At 47.6% G+C, this 16,962-nt stretch overlaps 1 protein-coding gene across 1 annotated transcript in view; it reads right to left on the reverse strand.

The window, feature by feature from the left end:
• Nucleotides 1-13,905: 13,905 nt before the first annotated feature.
• The window catches only part of SAMD7 (sterile alpha motif domain containing 7), a 112,849-nt gene continuing 109,792 nt past the window's right edge, over nt 13,906-16,962 (reverse strand). The window contains exon 9 of the mRNA XM_077290583.1: nt 13,906-14,762. Within this exon, the coding sequence (XP_077146698.1) occupies nt 14,493-14,762 (270 nt within the window). The 3' untranslated portion in view covers nt 13,906-14,492. The remainder of the gene's footprint in view (nt 14,763-16,962) is intronic.

The raw sequence follows: 16,962 nt of genomic DNA on the forward strand, positions 1-16,962 counted from the left end.
GCACCCCTGACCCTGGTATATGCACTCCCACCCTGATATATGCACTCCCACCCTGGTATATGCACTCTCACCCTGGTATATGCACCCCCACCCTGCTATATGCACCCCCACTCTGGTATATGCACTCCCACTCTGGTATATGCACCCCCCACCCTGGTATATGCACCCCCCACCCTGGTGTATGCACTCTCACACTGGTATATGCACCCCCCACCCTGGTATATGCACCCCCCACCCTGGTATATGCACCCCCCACCCTGGTGTATGCACCCCACCCTGGTATATGCACCCCCCACCCTGGTATATGCACTCTCACTCTGCTATATGCACCCCCCTCCCTGGTATATGCACTCTCACCCTGGTATATGCACTCCCACCCTGGTATATGCACTCCCACCCTGGTATATGCACCCCCACCCTGGTATATGCACCCCCACCCTGGTATATGCACCCCCACCCTGGTATATGCACCCCCACCCTGGTATATGCACCCCCACCCCTGGTATATGCACCCCCCACCCTGGTATATGCACCCCCACCCTGGTATATGCACCCCCACCCTGGTATATGCACCCCCACCCTGGTATATGCACCCCCACCCCTGGTATATGCACCCCCCACCCTGGTATATGCACCCCCACCCTGGTATATGCACCCCCCACCCTGGTATATGCACCCCCCACCCTGGTATATGCACCCCCACCCTGGTATATGCACCCCCCACCCTGGTATATGCACCCCCCACCCTGGTATATGCACCCCCCACCCTGGTTTATGCACTCCCATCCTGGTATATGCACTCCCATCCTGGTATATGCACTCCCATCCTGGTATATGCACTCCCATCCTGGTATATCCACCCCCACCCTGGTATATGCACCCTCACCCTGGTATATGCACTCTCACCCTGGTATATGCACCCCAGCCCTGGTATATGCACCCCCCACCCTGGTATATGCACTCTCACCCTGATATATGCACTCCCACCCTGGTATATGCACTCCCACCCTGGTATATGCACTCCCACTCTGGTATATGCACCCCCACCCTGCTATATGCACCCCCCACCTTGGTATATGCACCCCCACCCTGCTATATGCACCCCCCACCCTGGTATATGCACTCTCACCCTGGTATATGCACTCTCACCCTGGTATATGCACCCCCACCCTGGTATATGCACTCTCACCCTGGTATATGCACTCCCACCCTGGTATATGCACCCCCACAATGGTATATGCACTCCCACCCTGGCATATGCACTCTCACCCTGGTATATGCACCCCTACCCTGGTATATGCACTCTCACCCTGGTATATGCACTCCCACCCTGGTATATGCACCCTGTTACGAAACCCCCCAGCACCCAGAATATGTTGTGCAGTTATATGTATGTATAATAGGTTCCATGTGAGATGCATGTCCCTAATGCATCAGCCCACAGGCTGTGCCCCTGGGCAGAGGGGACAAGATACCCCCCTTCTGACCTCCCCCACCTTTGTAATTCCCACAGTAAATATCGGGAGGCTCCGGCCACCTGCGGCTATTGTAATGTATGTCTGGCCTTCCGCTTTTCAATTGGCCTGCCCTCTGTATCTGTGTGATATATTCTGTGTCCTGTGAGTAAAGTGGGTTCACACTGGAAATACGTGGAGAAGCAGTGATCTTTTATATGCGCCCATGTAACCAAGTAATTCCAGCCAGCGTCCTTTCATTCAGACTCCAGCAAAAGCAGAGTGGACCTCCTGAAACACGGTGTGGTACTGAAAGAGGTACTCCAGCACAGTAGACCCCGTTACACTGGTGGCAGACAGCGGGATGTGATACCCCGTCTACAGGAGGAAAGGAATGAATGGAAAACAACTACCAGAAGTTAAAGAGGACTACATTAAAAGATCTGGTGGAAGCCCGAGGGTTAATCGCCAGCAACAAAACAAAAGCGGATTTGATAGCAGCCACGGAACACGACAGTGCAGCGCCCTCCAATGTGAACGTGGAGGAGACTGAATTCCAGAGGGAGGTAAAGAACAGACTGGCGTTCTATGGCCCAAACCCTGCAGTAGAGATCATACGAGAGGTGATGGCTGATGTATGTACTGATCTGAAGGAAAAGATGGCCGAGCGGACCAGGATAGAGCTAGCCAAGATGGAGATGGCAGAGCGGACCAAAGTGGAGCTGGCCAAGATGGAGATGGCAGAGAGGAGAGTCAGCGAGCAGTGGAAGCTCTGGCCTCCGCCCAGGTACCTTCAACAGTAAGCCGCAAAAAGATCCAGTATAATGCCTTTCGACAGTTGGGGAGGTAGAGGAAGACATTGATGGCTTTCTGCTAGACTTTGAGCGGCATTGTGCCCTTCATCAAGTGAAGCCGGAGGAACGGGTTCAGATTCTGGCCAGCAAGCTGACAGGCTGGGCAGCGGACGCCTATCGCACGGTACCTGATGGGGACTGTATGGACTATGAGCAGATCAAAGAAGTGATCTTGGCCCGGTATGCGCTGACACCAGAGGCATACCGCCAAAAGTTCCGCGGACTTACAAAACGCGTTACCGATACCCACGCTGAATGGGCCTGTAAATTACAGCGGTCACTGCTACAGTGGGTACGTGGGAGCCAAGCAACCACTAAGGAGGACGTCCTCCAGCTCTTCTTGTTAGAACGATTCTTTAATGGACTAACCCCCGAGACACAGGAATGGCTTTGGGACAGGCGGCCAACGACTCTTGAGGAGGTCGCTCGTCTGGCCGATGAACATCATGATGCCAGGAGGCCTCAGTTGTCTGGATCAAAGATGGTCACTAGGGGTCCGCCCATGGACCTGGAGGCCCCCAAACCACAGAAGATTGTAGGGGGACCAGCTAAAAACCCGGCCTACCACAGTCCCCCTGGGGTGCGATGCCACACCTGCCATCAGCTGGGCCACCTGCAAAGACAATGTCCCAACCGGACTCAGCATACCCAGTGGCCAAAGGCGGGAACAGCTACCTTCAGCCGGGCCGCTGTACACTGCTACCAAGGCGAAGCTGACCCGGCATTGGGGTCTACGACTAACCAGGGGGTGGAAGAGATGGAGGAAGTGCTGCATGAAGTAGACCTCGTGCAGTGCAGGCAGCCTGGGCAGATAATCGACAACAGCATCGACAGGTCGTGTGGGTTAATGGGAAACGTATGCAGGGACTAAGGGTACCGTCACACTCAGCAACTTTGCAAAGAGAACGACAGCAATCCGTGACGTTGCAGCATCCTGGATAGTGATCTCGTTGTGTTTGACACGCAGCAGCGATCTGGATCCCGCTGTGCCATCGCTGGTCGGAGCTAGAAGTCCAGAACTTTATTTCGTCGCCAGGTCGGCATGTATAGTCATGTTTGACATCAAAAGCAACGACGCTAACAATGGATGTAATGGAGCTAACAACCAGCGAGAACGAGAAGTGAGTCGCCGTTACGTCACTGGATCGCTCCTGCATCGTTCTGGAGTTGCTGTGTTTGACGTCTCTACAGCGACGCTCCAGCGATCTAGTTTAGGTCGGCTCGTTGTCTATATCGCCACAGCGTCGCTGAGTGTGACGGTACCTTAAGAGATTCCGGGGCAACTTTGACCCTTGTGAAGCCTCATCTCGTCCGGGACCAAGAGAAGACGGACCGGACAGTGGCAGTCCGTGTAGCAGGGGGAGCCATACATCGACTGCCCACTTCCAGGATTCACCTGAACTGGGGAGTCGGGGATGGCCTTGTTGAGGTCTGCTTGATGGAGGATTTGCCTGCAGACGTCTTGCTGGGAAATTACTTGGGGCCCATGTTGTCTGCCTTCTCGGTTGCCCCTCTGGCTGAGACATATCCTGTGACCACCCTCAGACAAGCTCGAGCTGTGGAGGCAGAATGACACTCAGAGGAGGAGGCCCAGGTAAGACATCCCAGCCCTACACGTATTCCCATAGCCAGACACATTTCTTGGGCCTCCCCAACTGAATTTAAGAGGGAGTTATTTGAGGATCCTTTATTGGAGGGATATCGTGGGAAGGCACAGGAGAGGAGAGGGGTACTGGAAGGGGAACAGTTTGTATGGAAGCAGGGACTCCTCTACTGGATCACAGAGCAACACCACACAGGGACGAGCCCCACTATAAAACGACAGCTGGTAGTTCCCAAGAAGTATAGGCAGGAGTTACTGTGAATCTCTCATGACATACCCTTGGCCGGGCACTTCGGCGTCAGTCGCACCAGGCATTGTCTGACACAAAACTTCTTTTGGCCGGGGGTAACCTATGATGTTCGTCAGTACTGCCAGACCTGTGACAGTTGCCAGCGCAATGGCAAGAGGGGAGATTGATGCAAGGCCAAACTACGCCCCCTCCCCATTGTGGAGGAACCATTTAGCCTAGTAGCGGTCGATCTGATAGGGCCGTTAGCCAAACCCAGTCCGTCAGGAAAAAGGTATATATTGACAGTGGTAGATTATGCCACACGGTATCCAGAGGCGGTTGCGTTACCTAACATACTGGCAGAGACGGTGGCGGCTGCCCTGCTCCAGGTTTTCTCATGGGTTGGATTTCCCCGGGAGATTATCTCGGACCAGGGTACCCAGTTTACAGCAGAGGTGACCAACCAACTGTGGAAGCTGTGCGGCATAAAGTACATTAGAAGCGCCCCATAGCACCCGCAAACCAATGGGTTGTGTGAACGCTTTAACGGGATGTTAAAACAACTCATTGGGACTTTTACCAGGACTTACAGGGACTGGGAGAAATTCTTGCCACACCTCCTGTTTGCCTATCGGGAGGTGCCCCAAGAATCCACGGGGTTCTCCCCGTTTGAACTGGTATACAGGAGGCGGGTAAGGGGACCCCTAGACTTAGTGCTAGAACACTGGGAAGGGGAGGGCATCATAGAAGGGGTACCTCTTGTACCCTATGTGCTGGAATTCCGGGACCACCTACAGGAGCTGACCCAGGTTGTACGTGGGAACATGCAGGTGGCCCAGCAGCACCAGCGCATATGGTACGATCGGAGGGCCAGAGAACGCACCTTGGAAATAAGACAGAAGGTCCTGGTGTTAGAGCCCACTAGGCAGAACAAGTTCCAAGCTGCATGGCAGGGGCCCTACCAGGTAGTGGGGAAAATAGCCGACACCACCTATAATGTTGCCGATTGTGACGACCCCAGGGTTATCCGCATGTTCCACGTGAATATGCTGAAGCCCTACCGGGAGCGCCCTGAAGAGGAAGTGGCCATCTGTGCACCTGAAGCAGAGGATTTAGCCGGACTTCCCTTGCCTGATGTCTTAGGGAAAGGACTCAGTCTAAAACATGGGACCAGGTACACTTGGGTGAAGACCCAGGTCCCCGGGAGAGACAGCAGGCGGAGGCGTTGTTGAGGCAGTGACAGAGGATGTTTTCGGGGAGACCAGGGTACACTCGCCTGGCACAACACAAGGTTGAGACCCAGGATCAGACCCCCCTGCGACAACCCCCCTTCCACATCCCTGAGTCTGTACGAGAAGGGATGCGACAAGAGATGTTGCGTTTAGGGGTCATTGAAGAGTCAGATAGTCCCTGGGCATCCCCGTAGTGTTAGTGCCCAAGAAGGATGGGACTACACGGTTTTGTGTAGACTATCGTAAGCTCAATGAGAAATCGGTGACGGATGCGTATCCCATGCCTCGTGTGGATGAGTTGTTAGACCGGCTGGCGGGGGCAAAGTATTTGACCACCATCGATCTATGAAAAGGCTACTGGCAAATTCCCCTTAGTCCTGACGCTATTTCCAAGTCGGAATTTGTCACCCCGTTAGGCTTATTCCAGTTTCGAGTTATGCATTTCCGGATGAATGCCCCGGCGACCTTGCAGAGGCTGGCTGACCGGCTGTCAGGACTCTGAATATTTTGATTACCTTTTGTGCATTACTGCCCTTTTCCAAGATGGCGTCTTTGGTCTCATGTGCACTGTGTCTTCCTGCTATAAAACTCCACCCCAGCCTTCAGTCTGTGCCAAAGTATTCTGCCTTGCATCCAGCTCCTGATGACTCCCTGGCTTTGCATCTGCACCTGCTCCTGTTAACCTGTGTGGAGATCCTGCTACTTAGCTCTGAGTTTCTGCTGCATACATCGGTTTCTAGTAATCCTCCATCTGGCTGCTTGTGTTTGTTTCCATCTGCATTTGCTGGACATGTAAGCTGTTGCTGCTCTCTTAAACCTGAGACTATTACCCAGGCCTCCCTGGTTGAGCTAAGATATTATTTGAACTGCTTTATAAGCATATCTATCTGTCTTTTGGACTAAGCAAGGACTTATTCGTGTCAAGTATCCTCAAGAATAATTGTGCTTCATAGACTTTCTGCGTGATTGCATTTTCCTCTTAAGTTTCCTATAGACTGCTAAGCTGCATTTAATATTTACTCCAAGTGTTGTGGACTTGAGTTTCTCTCTACACCTGTTTGAATCACCGTGTGATAATATAGACTTTACCACTTATAAAACTGTGTCCTGTAGTTGTCTTGTTCCACGCAAAGAGTCTCCTGAGTTATCCCCTATAATTATTACAAATATATGGGGTCCATTATTCTGTATGGAGCACTTTATGGGGCTCATTATACTGTATGGAGCAATATATGGGGCTCATTGTACTGTATGGAGCACTATATGGATCTCATAGTGTATGGAGCAATATATGGGGTGCATTATAATGTATGGAGCACTATATGGTGCCCATAATACTGTATGGAGGACTATACTGTCCGGTCTAAAATGAAAACTTTTGAATCCCCCCAGAGCTATTGTTGAATTTACCATAGATATCACTCATGTAATGTAAAAAATAAGTGAAATCTTAGGCATTGTACTTTACCTATATTTCTCTTTTGCCCAGGGCCCAAGAAAACATGGAGCCGTCCCTGGGTTGATATTCCACCCTAGTACCCCACTATTGCTTGTGCAGTTAAAGTGTGGTACACGCAGCACTATAAGTAATAGCATGAGATTTCTGTGGTACTGCATAATACCACACAGGCATAAAACAATTCCATAGAAACATGAGGTCTGTGCGCCACAATACACTCTGCCAGACAATCAGAGGCCAGCAACCGATGTTGGCGTGCACATGAACGGGGATGCATGGCGGTGACATCAAGCGCTTCTGTTGCTTGCACGTTGAAATCGGGTTGAAATCAGCTGCCGACTTCAGATGAGGAAGCCACAAGGCGGGGGAGTGGAGGGAAGATGAGTATTTATTGTTTTATTTTTTTAAATCAGTAAGTACACAATGGCAATACTACTACATGGATGACTATGGGCTGTTCGTTATACTACATGGATGACTATGTGCTGTGCATTATACTCCGTGGATGACTATGGGCTGTGCTTTATACTAAATGGATGTCTATGGGTTGTGCATTATATATGGAGATGCATTATACTACATGGATGACTATGGGTTGTGCATTATACTACATGGATGACTATGGGCTGTGCATTAAATATGGAGGTGCATTATACTATTTGAAAAACTATGGGCTGTGCATTATACTACATGGATGTCTATAGGCTGTGCATTATATTATAAGAAGGATATGGGCTGTGTATTATATGGAGGACTGTGGGCTGTGCTTTATATATGGAGGTGCATTATACTATATAGAATCATAGAATCGTAGAATGTTAGAGTTGGAAGGGACCTCCAGGATCATCGTGTCCAACCCCCTGCTCAATGCAGGATTCACTAAACCATCTCAGACAGATGTCTGTCCAGCCTCTGTTTGAAGACTTCCATTGAAGGAGAAGCCTCCACATCTCGGGGTTGACTGTTCCACTCATTGGTCACCCTTACTGTCAAAAAGTTTTTTCAAATATCTAATCTGTATCTTCACCCTTTCAGTTTACATCCATTGCTTCTCGTGTTTTCATGTACAAATGAGAATAAGGATGATCCCTTTACACTGTGACATCCCTTCAGATATTTGTAGTCTGTTATTAAGTCTCTTCTTAACCTTCTTTTTTGCAAGCTAAAAATTCTGAGATCCCTTAACCGTGCCTTGTAGGACATACTTTGCAGTCCACTCACCATCCTGATAGTGCGTCTCTGAACTTGCTCTAGTTTATTAACTAGACATTTTTTAAAATGTCGTGCCCAGAACTGGACACAGTAGTTCAGATGAGGCCTGACCAAAGAGGAACAGAGGGCAATAATTACCGGTACTTCATGTGATATAGACTCTATACATCCTAGAACTGTGCTTACCTTTTTGCTGCTGCATTATGCTGTTGACTCATGTACAGTCTGTGATCTATTAGTATATCCAAGGGTGCATTATAATATATAGAAAACTATGGGGTGCACTATACTATATGGAGGACTATGAGGTGGATTGTACTATATGGAGGACTATGGGATGCATTATATTATATGGAGGACTATGGGGGTGCATTATACTAAATGGAAGACTATGAGGGGTGCATTATACTATAAGAAGGACTATGGGGCTGCATTTTACTGTATGGAGGACTATAGGGGTGCATTATACAATATGGAGGCCTATGGGGGTGCATTATAGTATATGGAGGGCTATGAGTAGTGCAGCCATATCCTCCTTCTTCAACTCTCGCTCCCTAAAACTCAATGTTGACAAAACCGAACTCATCATCTTTCCCCCATCTAACGCATCCCCCCTACCTGATGTATCTATTATGGTAAACGGCATCGCGCTCTCTCCTGCACTTGAAATCCGCTGCTTCAGGGTAACTCTCGATTCTGCCCTGTCCTTCAAACCACACGTCCAAACTCTTGCCACCTCCTGTCACCTCCAACTCAAAAATATTGCCAGAATCCATATTTTCTTCAGCCCACAAGCTACTAAAACTCTTGTGCATGCCCTCATCATCTCCCGCCTCGATTACTGCAACACCCTCCTCTGTGGCCTCCCCGCTTATTCCCTTGCACCACTCCAGTCTGTCCTCAACTCTGCTGTTCGGCTAATCCACCTCTCTCCTCACTAGTCCCCTTCTTTATCCCTCTGCAAATGCCTCCACTGGCTCCCAATTCCCCAATGAATCCAGGTCAAACTACTAACACTGATCTACAAAGCCATCCACAACCTGTCACCTCCCTATATCTCTGAACTAATCTCCCACTATCTTCCCTCACGTAATCTTCGATCCTCCCAAGACCTCCAACTCTCCTCCACACTTAAGGTACCTTCACACATAACGATATCGTTAAGGATATCGTTGCAGCGTCACGCTTTTGGTGACGTAGCAACGATCCCGCTAACGATCTCGTTATAGTGTGACAGCGACCAACGATCAGGCCCCTGCTGGGAGATCGTTGGTCATAGGGAATGATCAGGACCTTTATTTGGTCGCTGATCACCCGCTGTCATCGCTGGATCGGCGTGTGTGACGCCGATCCAGCGATGTGTTCACTTGTAACCAGGGTAAACATCGGGTTACTAAGTGCAGGGCCGCGCTTAGTCACCCGATATTTACCCTGGTTACCATTGTAAAAGTAAAAAAAAAAAACAAAAAACTACATACTCACATTCCGATGTCTGTCACGTCCCCCGCCGTCAGCTTCCCGCACTGACTGTCAGCGCCGGCCGTAAAGTAGAGCACAGCGGTGACGTCAGTGCGGGAAGCTGATGGCGGGGGACGTGACAGACATCGGAATGTGAGTATGTAGTGTTTTTTTTTAAATTATTTTTGCAATGGTAACCAGGGTAAATATCGGGTTACTAAGCGCGGCCCTGCACTTAGTAACCCGATGTTTACCCTGGTTACCCGGGTGCTGCAGGGGGACTTCGGCATCGTTGAAGACAGTTTCAAAGATGCCGAAGTCGTTCCCCTGATTGTTGGTCGCTGGAGAGAGCTGTCTGTGTGACAGCTCCCCAGCGACCACACAACGACTTACCAACGATCACGGCCAGGTTGTATCGCTGGTCGTGATCGTTGGTAAGTCATTTAGTGTAACGGTACCTTTATTCGTTCCTCACAGAACCGCCTCCAAGATTTCTCGCAAATATCCCCTTCCTCTGGAATTCCACGCCTCAACACGTCCAATTATCCACCACCCTCGGATCCTTCAGACGGATCCTGATAACCCATCTCTTCAGGAAAGCCTACAGCCTGTAATAACCATTCTACCGCCTCACCAACCACCCGAGCTGCCACCTCACCAACCACCCGAGCTGCCGCCTCACCAACCACCTGAGCTGCTGCTTCACCAACCACCCAAGCCGCTGCCGCCCCACCAACCACCCGAGCTGCCGCGTCACCATCGCCAGAGCTGCCGCCTCACCAACCACCCGAACTGCCGCCTCACCAACCACCCGAGCCGCTGCCGCCCCACCAACCACACGAGCTGCTGCATCCCCACCGCCAGAGCTGCCGCCTCACCAACCACCCGAGCTGCTGCCTCACCACCACCAGTGCTGCAGCACACCGACCTCCTGTCTCTTCCCCATTATCCCAAAAAATGTAAGTCCCCAAGGACAGGGTCCTCTCCCCTCTGTACCAGTCTGTCATTGTAAATTTGTTTACTGTTAACGATATCTATAACCCTGTATGTAACCCCTTTTCACATGTACAGCACCATGGAATTAATGGTGCTATATAAATAAATAAAAATAATAATTATATGTCTGCTTTGGGTCCATGACTTCTATGTACGCTGGGCTGGGGGAGCGAAAGGAAGGTGAGAATACTGTTTTTTCTATACATTAAAGAACAGTAGCAGAATGGGGACCTATACCAGGATCATATACACCAGGATGTAGCCCAGGATAAGGGACATAAGTACCAGGAAAGAAGACATATACTGTATGTCAGAATGGTCCAAATCTTGTCCTGGGGCCAATCAGACTTTATTTACATCAATGCATACAGAAGTAGCTGTCAATCACTTAGTAGGACTGCCCACTGCTGTCATATACATATAATCACCCAAGATTGCAGTGAATATATTTCAGTGATTATATTTTGATGCTTTTTACACTTCACTATAGAGTTTTGTAAAGTGTCTGGAACAGAGGGTGTGAGGAGCTATCAAATACAAATTACAGTATATAATCGTGTATAAGCCGAGTTTTTCAGCACACTCGGCTTATACACGAGGCATTGTCCCAGAAAGACAGCGGGGGAGGGGGGAGCGGTGGAGCAGTGGGTCACAAAGGCAGGAGGCGGTGGCAGTGAATATTCATTTCTCTTATAGCGCGCACAGTTACAGCCGCAGCTGCTGGCTTCCAGCACACATCCTACTTACCTTCCCTGCACGCCCTCGCTGCATCTCGTTAGTTCTGGCGCCAGCAGCTCTTCTGGCTGAGCGATCACGAGGCCCCGCTCATTAAGGTAATGAAAATTCAAGTCTCTCCACTCCCATAGGCGTGGAGTGAATATTCATTACCTTAATGAGTGGGGCCATGTGATCGCTCGGCAGAAAGAGCTGCTGGTGCTGGAACGAGATGCAGTGAGGGCACGCAGGGAGGTAAGTAGGATGTGTTTGTGTTTATTTTTTTATAGGAACCATGCGTACAAAGATAGGTGATAATTACCCATGCATACAAGGATAGGGGGATAAGGGGCCATGCATACAAGAACAGGGATGGGGAGCCCTGCATACAAGGGCAGGGAAGGGGGAGCCATGCATACAAGGACAGGGACGGGGGAGCCATGCATACAGGGATGGGGGAACCATGCATATGTAGGAAGATAGACCAGAATAGTGGTCCCTCTTGCGTGTCTGGGCCAGAACTGTCAGGACTGTCATTGTTGCCGGGGGAAGCATTTTCTGATCAGAGTAGCCCATTACACCTGACTGTTGGGGGTGGGTGTGATATAAAAGGGACTGAGTGCACGGGAACGGGGCACCCAGCGTGTGCTACAGGAAAAGGTTGACTTCCTCTCCGCTGACAGACACCAACTGACAGGCCCGCTTTGCAGCGTTTCATCCTCCGCGCATACAGACTGTGCATCTCCTGAGACCAACTCCCCGTTATTCTCCGACCCTTACAGCACTAACCGGTCAGTGCATCTGACATCTACTGACTCTCTTGGTAATGCTGACTTGGCGTTGCACGTGGTTCGCAGCTGTGAGACTGCGGCCTCCACTCAGGGACTTTGTACATCCTTTGCTTGTGCAGCAGACTTTTCCCAGTTCAGCACCTTGTTCCAGGATCACAAGACCACATGAAAGAAAACCAGGATACTTCGTCGCCGTACAGAGACAGTGCTTCACTTTTATCCAGGACCGGCTCAGAGACTTCTAGCACCACCTATGGCGCCATTGTCGGATTTTCCAGCCACCATCGCCCAGGAACCAGAGACTGATAAGTTAACCCATTATTTGACCCTTTGTTATTACTTTATTGCCATATACACATTGTGAGCTTGTTTACCTACAACCCCTTACTCTGCATGGAGTATTCATTGCTGTGATAATTATATATAAAAACCTGTTAACACTTGCTCTGTCTCCTGCTTCTCACTGCATCCCGCGTTCCTGCTAGTACCTTACACATACAATGACAGGGACGGGGGAGCCATGCATACAAGGATGGTATGGGGAGCCATGCATACAAGGACGAGATGGGGAGCCATGCATACAAGGACAGGGACAGGGAAGCCATGCATACCAGGATAGGGATGAGGGAACAATGCATACCCAGCTTATTCTTGAGTCAATAAGTTTACCCAGTTTTTTGTGGCAAAATTAAGTGCCTCGGCTCATACTCGGGTCCACTTATAGTTGAGTATATACAATATACTGAATCTTTTCCCACAAACCTATGCATTATTCTCCTTCTATTTGCCGATACCATGCCGTCTATAAATCTGACTGCATGTACAATTTGACAGGTTCCCTTTAAAGGGAATCTGTCACCCCAAAATTCGCCTATGAGCTTTGGCCACCGGCATCAGGGGCTTATCTACAGCATTCTGTAATGCTGTAGATAAGCCCCCGACGTAACCTGAAAAATAAGAAAAACAGGGGCGGTCCCGATGCGGTCCGGTCTGATGGGTGTCGCAGTCCGGGCACCTCCCATCTTCATACGATGATGTCCTCATCTTTGCTTCCTGCTGCGGCTCCTGTTCATGCGTACTTTATCTGCATTGTTGAGGGCAGCGTAAAGTACTGCAGTGCGCAGGTGCTGGACCTCTCTGACCTTTCCCGGCGCCTACGCACTGCAGTACTTTGCTCTGCCCTCAACAGGGCAGAGCCACGGCAGGAAGCAAAGAAGAGGATGTCGTCGTATGAAGATGGGAGGCACTGGACCCGGACGGCGGCGCCCATCGGACCGGACTGCATCGGGACCGCCACTGGGTGAGTATAATATAACCTGTTTTTCTTATCTTTCAGGATACATCGGGAGCTTATCTACAGCATTACAGAATGCTGTAGAAAAGCCCCTGATGCCGGTGGCCTTAGCTTATAGGCAAATTTTGGGGTGACAGATTCCCTTTAATGGCCACTTCCGGGTACTGCAGATCAGATCCTATTGAAATAAGTAAATTGTTAAAAAAAAAAATCTAATTCAAATTGCATCAAACAACTGGCATACATGTGAAGTATCTATATATTTTGATACTTTTTACACCTCACTAGACAGTTTTGAAAAGTGTCTGGAACAGGTGGTGTGAGAAGTTATCAAATGTGTCAGATTGATTAATCTATATATCATACAACGTTACAAGAACATTATACAAGTTCAATAATAAAACAAATCTGAAAACATTTATTAAAAATATAAAAACATCTAAAAAACATTTTTAAACACATCAAAAACATGGACAAAACAATTTAAAAATATCTATTAACACAAAAATAGGACAACACATGTTAACAGGCATAACAGTAATTTATAAATTGAAAACAGTGTATAATTAATCTATACATGATATGTGTATGTAAAGTCAATACCAAGAGTTTTTCACCTTAACTACTATGACCAACACCCCATAAAATAATGTATTCTACTAAATAGCCTCATGTATCATTCTATAAAGTTTTGCATAATTACCGTAACGAGGACCTGTCATCTCAATTTTATAATGTAAAGTAAAGACATGGCTATAATTTTGCTGTAATACTGATTCAGTTGATCCAGTTTGTTGTTTTTCTATAATCACCATTTGAAGCTTTCTGCTATGTAGATTTTGTTGCACAGGGGCCGGACTGTGCACTGACTCTTCTCTTCCCTGTCTGTGATTCCCAGCCCCTCTGCCTGCCTTCTCTGTTTGAAAAGGAGTTTACAGAGAAGGCAGATCACTGAGAAAGCAATAACCTTTTATTGAAAGACTGGAGGCAGGTAGAGGGGCTGGGAAATCGCAGGCAAGGAGGAGTCAGCATTTGAAAATTTCTTCTAAAAGAAGAACAACAAAGATGATTTCTTCACCAAAGAAATTAGTTTAATTTTATTTTATATGACAAAATCTTTCTAGCAGGTTCACTTTAAAAACGTAATACTTGTATATACAAATTCTATGCCTGTTGTATAGTTTAACACATGATATTCAGACTTTTAGCAAATTAACTGGAAATTCAGTTAGTGCAGATGACAAATCACAAGGATTTTCTTTATTTTCAGATGTTGACACATCTATAGCTCTTAAGGTGTCTGAATCATGAGCACATGGGCTAGGTGCAGTTGTGTTATTGTTGCTGCATGTGGAAGGTGATATCACTTCAGGTGGTTGATCAGAGGGCACTGGAGCTGCCGACGACACAGGACCAGGTAATGGCAGGCTTGTCATATGAAATATGTTACCCAAACGGCAGCAGATCTGGAAAAAAAAAGATCAGAGAGAAAAAAAAATTAATGTAGATCAAACAGCTGAATGGAGCCCAACTATGCATGCCAGATGTAGGAGAAAACACATATGATGGCATATACAGTAATAATAACTATCCGTTTATTAACAAGCCTGGATTGCTTTACATATATGTATATTGTTTTACACTTTTTTCTGTTAAAGGCTCACCTGGTGAGGTTGATTTTTAAGCTGTAGGTCTGGCTGAGCAAGGCAATGATCAATAACAGAAGTAAATGCAGTTCACCAGTAAAATGGTTAATCACAGGTAGAAGAGAGAAGAAAATGCTATCTGCTATCTTCCAACAGGGAAATGGTCTATAGCAGCAATATATGCAAATTGGGACTTATAGAGAAAAAAATTGTTTACCGGAGGATAACAGTGTAGTATAGGCAGACTGGAGATTCACTTGAAGAGATGTGTTACCTTGACTGCAGAGGCCAGGTGGGAACAGGACTTAGCACAGTTGCCAGATGTTGGTAAGGTGAGAGAGAGTCAGGTGGGGACAACAAAAAAACTGGACTGAGCTTGGAAATAACTGGCTGTAGAATGGAAGTCGGGAAAAGCTGACGAGATGACAAATGCCCCACTGGAGCTGAGCTAAGAGAAGTAGCAGCAAATTCCATGAAGACTTGAGGCAACTGTAGACTTAAAGGGATCCTGTCAGCGCGATTGTGCACAGTAACCTACAGACAGTGTCAGGTCGGCGCCATTATACTGAATAAAATGATACCTTGGTTGATGAAATCTGTATTGTGGTTGCTGTTTAATCTTTATTTTCACTTTTGAGTTAATGATATGCTCGTGCCCCAAAGTGGCCTGTGGGGGTCTTTATGTGGTTCTCTGATTAGCTAATCATAATGCAGATTGCTGACAGGTCACTGATCCCTCACTGACCTGTCACCATAGTTTACATAATGTATATGTACATACTGCAAAAAAAAAAAAAACTCTTCTGCAGGCAGGAGCCAGCCGTGGCACCTGCGCTGCAGCATAATCGCATGTTTACTGTGTTAATAATAAATGTGCTTGAAGTTATCCTGATAGTATAAAAAAATGCATTTGAAAAAGGTGCCTGCCACGCCTGCGCAGTAGCAGCAATCGGTGTATATAGAGGTGATCCGATATCTGCTATTGCGCAGGCGGCGCCATCTTGCTAGAGAAGAAAAAAAAATTCCTCCAAGATGACACTGCCTGTGCAGTAGTAGCTATCGACGATAGCTGGTAGTGCGCAGGCGCGGGCGACGTCATCTAGGAGGAGGAAATTTATTTTTTCCTCTAAGCAGACGTGTCCGCCTCATGTAATATAAGCAGATGTGTCCTTGATCTCAGGGAAGTATAGAAGATGCATTTTCCTACTAGGTAGTTCAATACCTGGAAGAAAGGGTATGGCTCAGTCAAGTGGAAATGTGGTGGTGGCATCTCAGTCTTCTACATGGAAACGGTATTTGGAAAATCCTGGTAAAGTTTAGGCAAGATGGAGAAAATGGAGGCAGAACAGCGTTTCATAAAAGGTGGTTGAGGTAGAGCTTCGAGGAAATTTTGAAAGCAAGGTGATCCTCTCAGGGTGATTTGGTTGGACGATCAATAATCAGAGAATGTAGCCTTAGCTATGAAGTCTTAAAAGAAGCGATGCGTAAGAAAGTGTTGAAACTTAACAAGAAAAGTCTTCAACCAGAACTGTGGAGCCATTCATAGAGATTAATTTTGAGGTGTCCGAAAAGAAACAAATGAAATATTCAGTCTTCTGGCTAGTGGGAGGTCAATAAAGGTTTCTACAGTTCTGGAATCAATAAAGGCTTGTCCCACACTTGCATAGGAATTAAAGATAGTGGACATACAGTGGTATGTAAAAGTCTGGGCACTCCTGGTCAAAATTACTGTTATTGTGAACAGTGAAGCAAGTTGAAGATAAAATGATCTCTAAAAGGCCTAAAGTTAAAGCTGACATGTTTCCTTTGTATTTTAGACAAAAAAATTTTTTTTTCATCTTTTCCATTTTGGAAGTATCACAACTTGTAAACAATTTTTGTAGCCAGCCAAGAGTCTTTCAATTCTTGTTTGAGGGATTTTCATCCATCCTTCATATAAAATTCTTCCAGTTCTGTGAGATTTCTGGGTCGTCTGGCATGCACTGCTATTTTGAGGTCTAGCCACAGATTTTCAATGATG

This window comes from Ranitomeya variabilis, chromosome 2 (assembly GCF_051348905.1).
Source record: "Ranitomeya variabilis isolate aRanVar5 chromosome 2, aRanVar5.hap1, whole genome shotgun sequence".
In the NCBI taxonomy this organism is placed as follows: Eukaryota; Metazoa; Chordata; class Amphibia; order Anura; family Dendrobatidae; genus Ranitomeya; species Ranitomeya variabilis.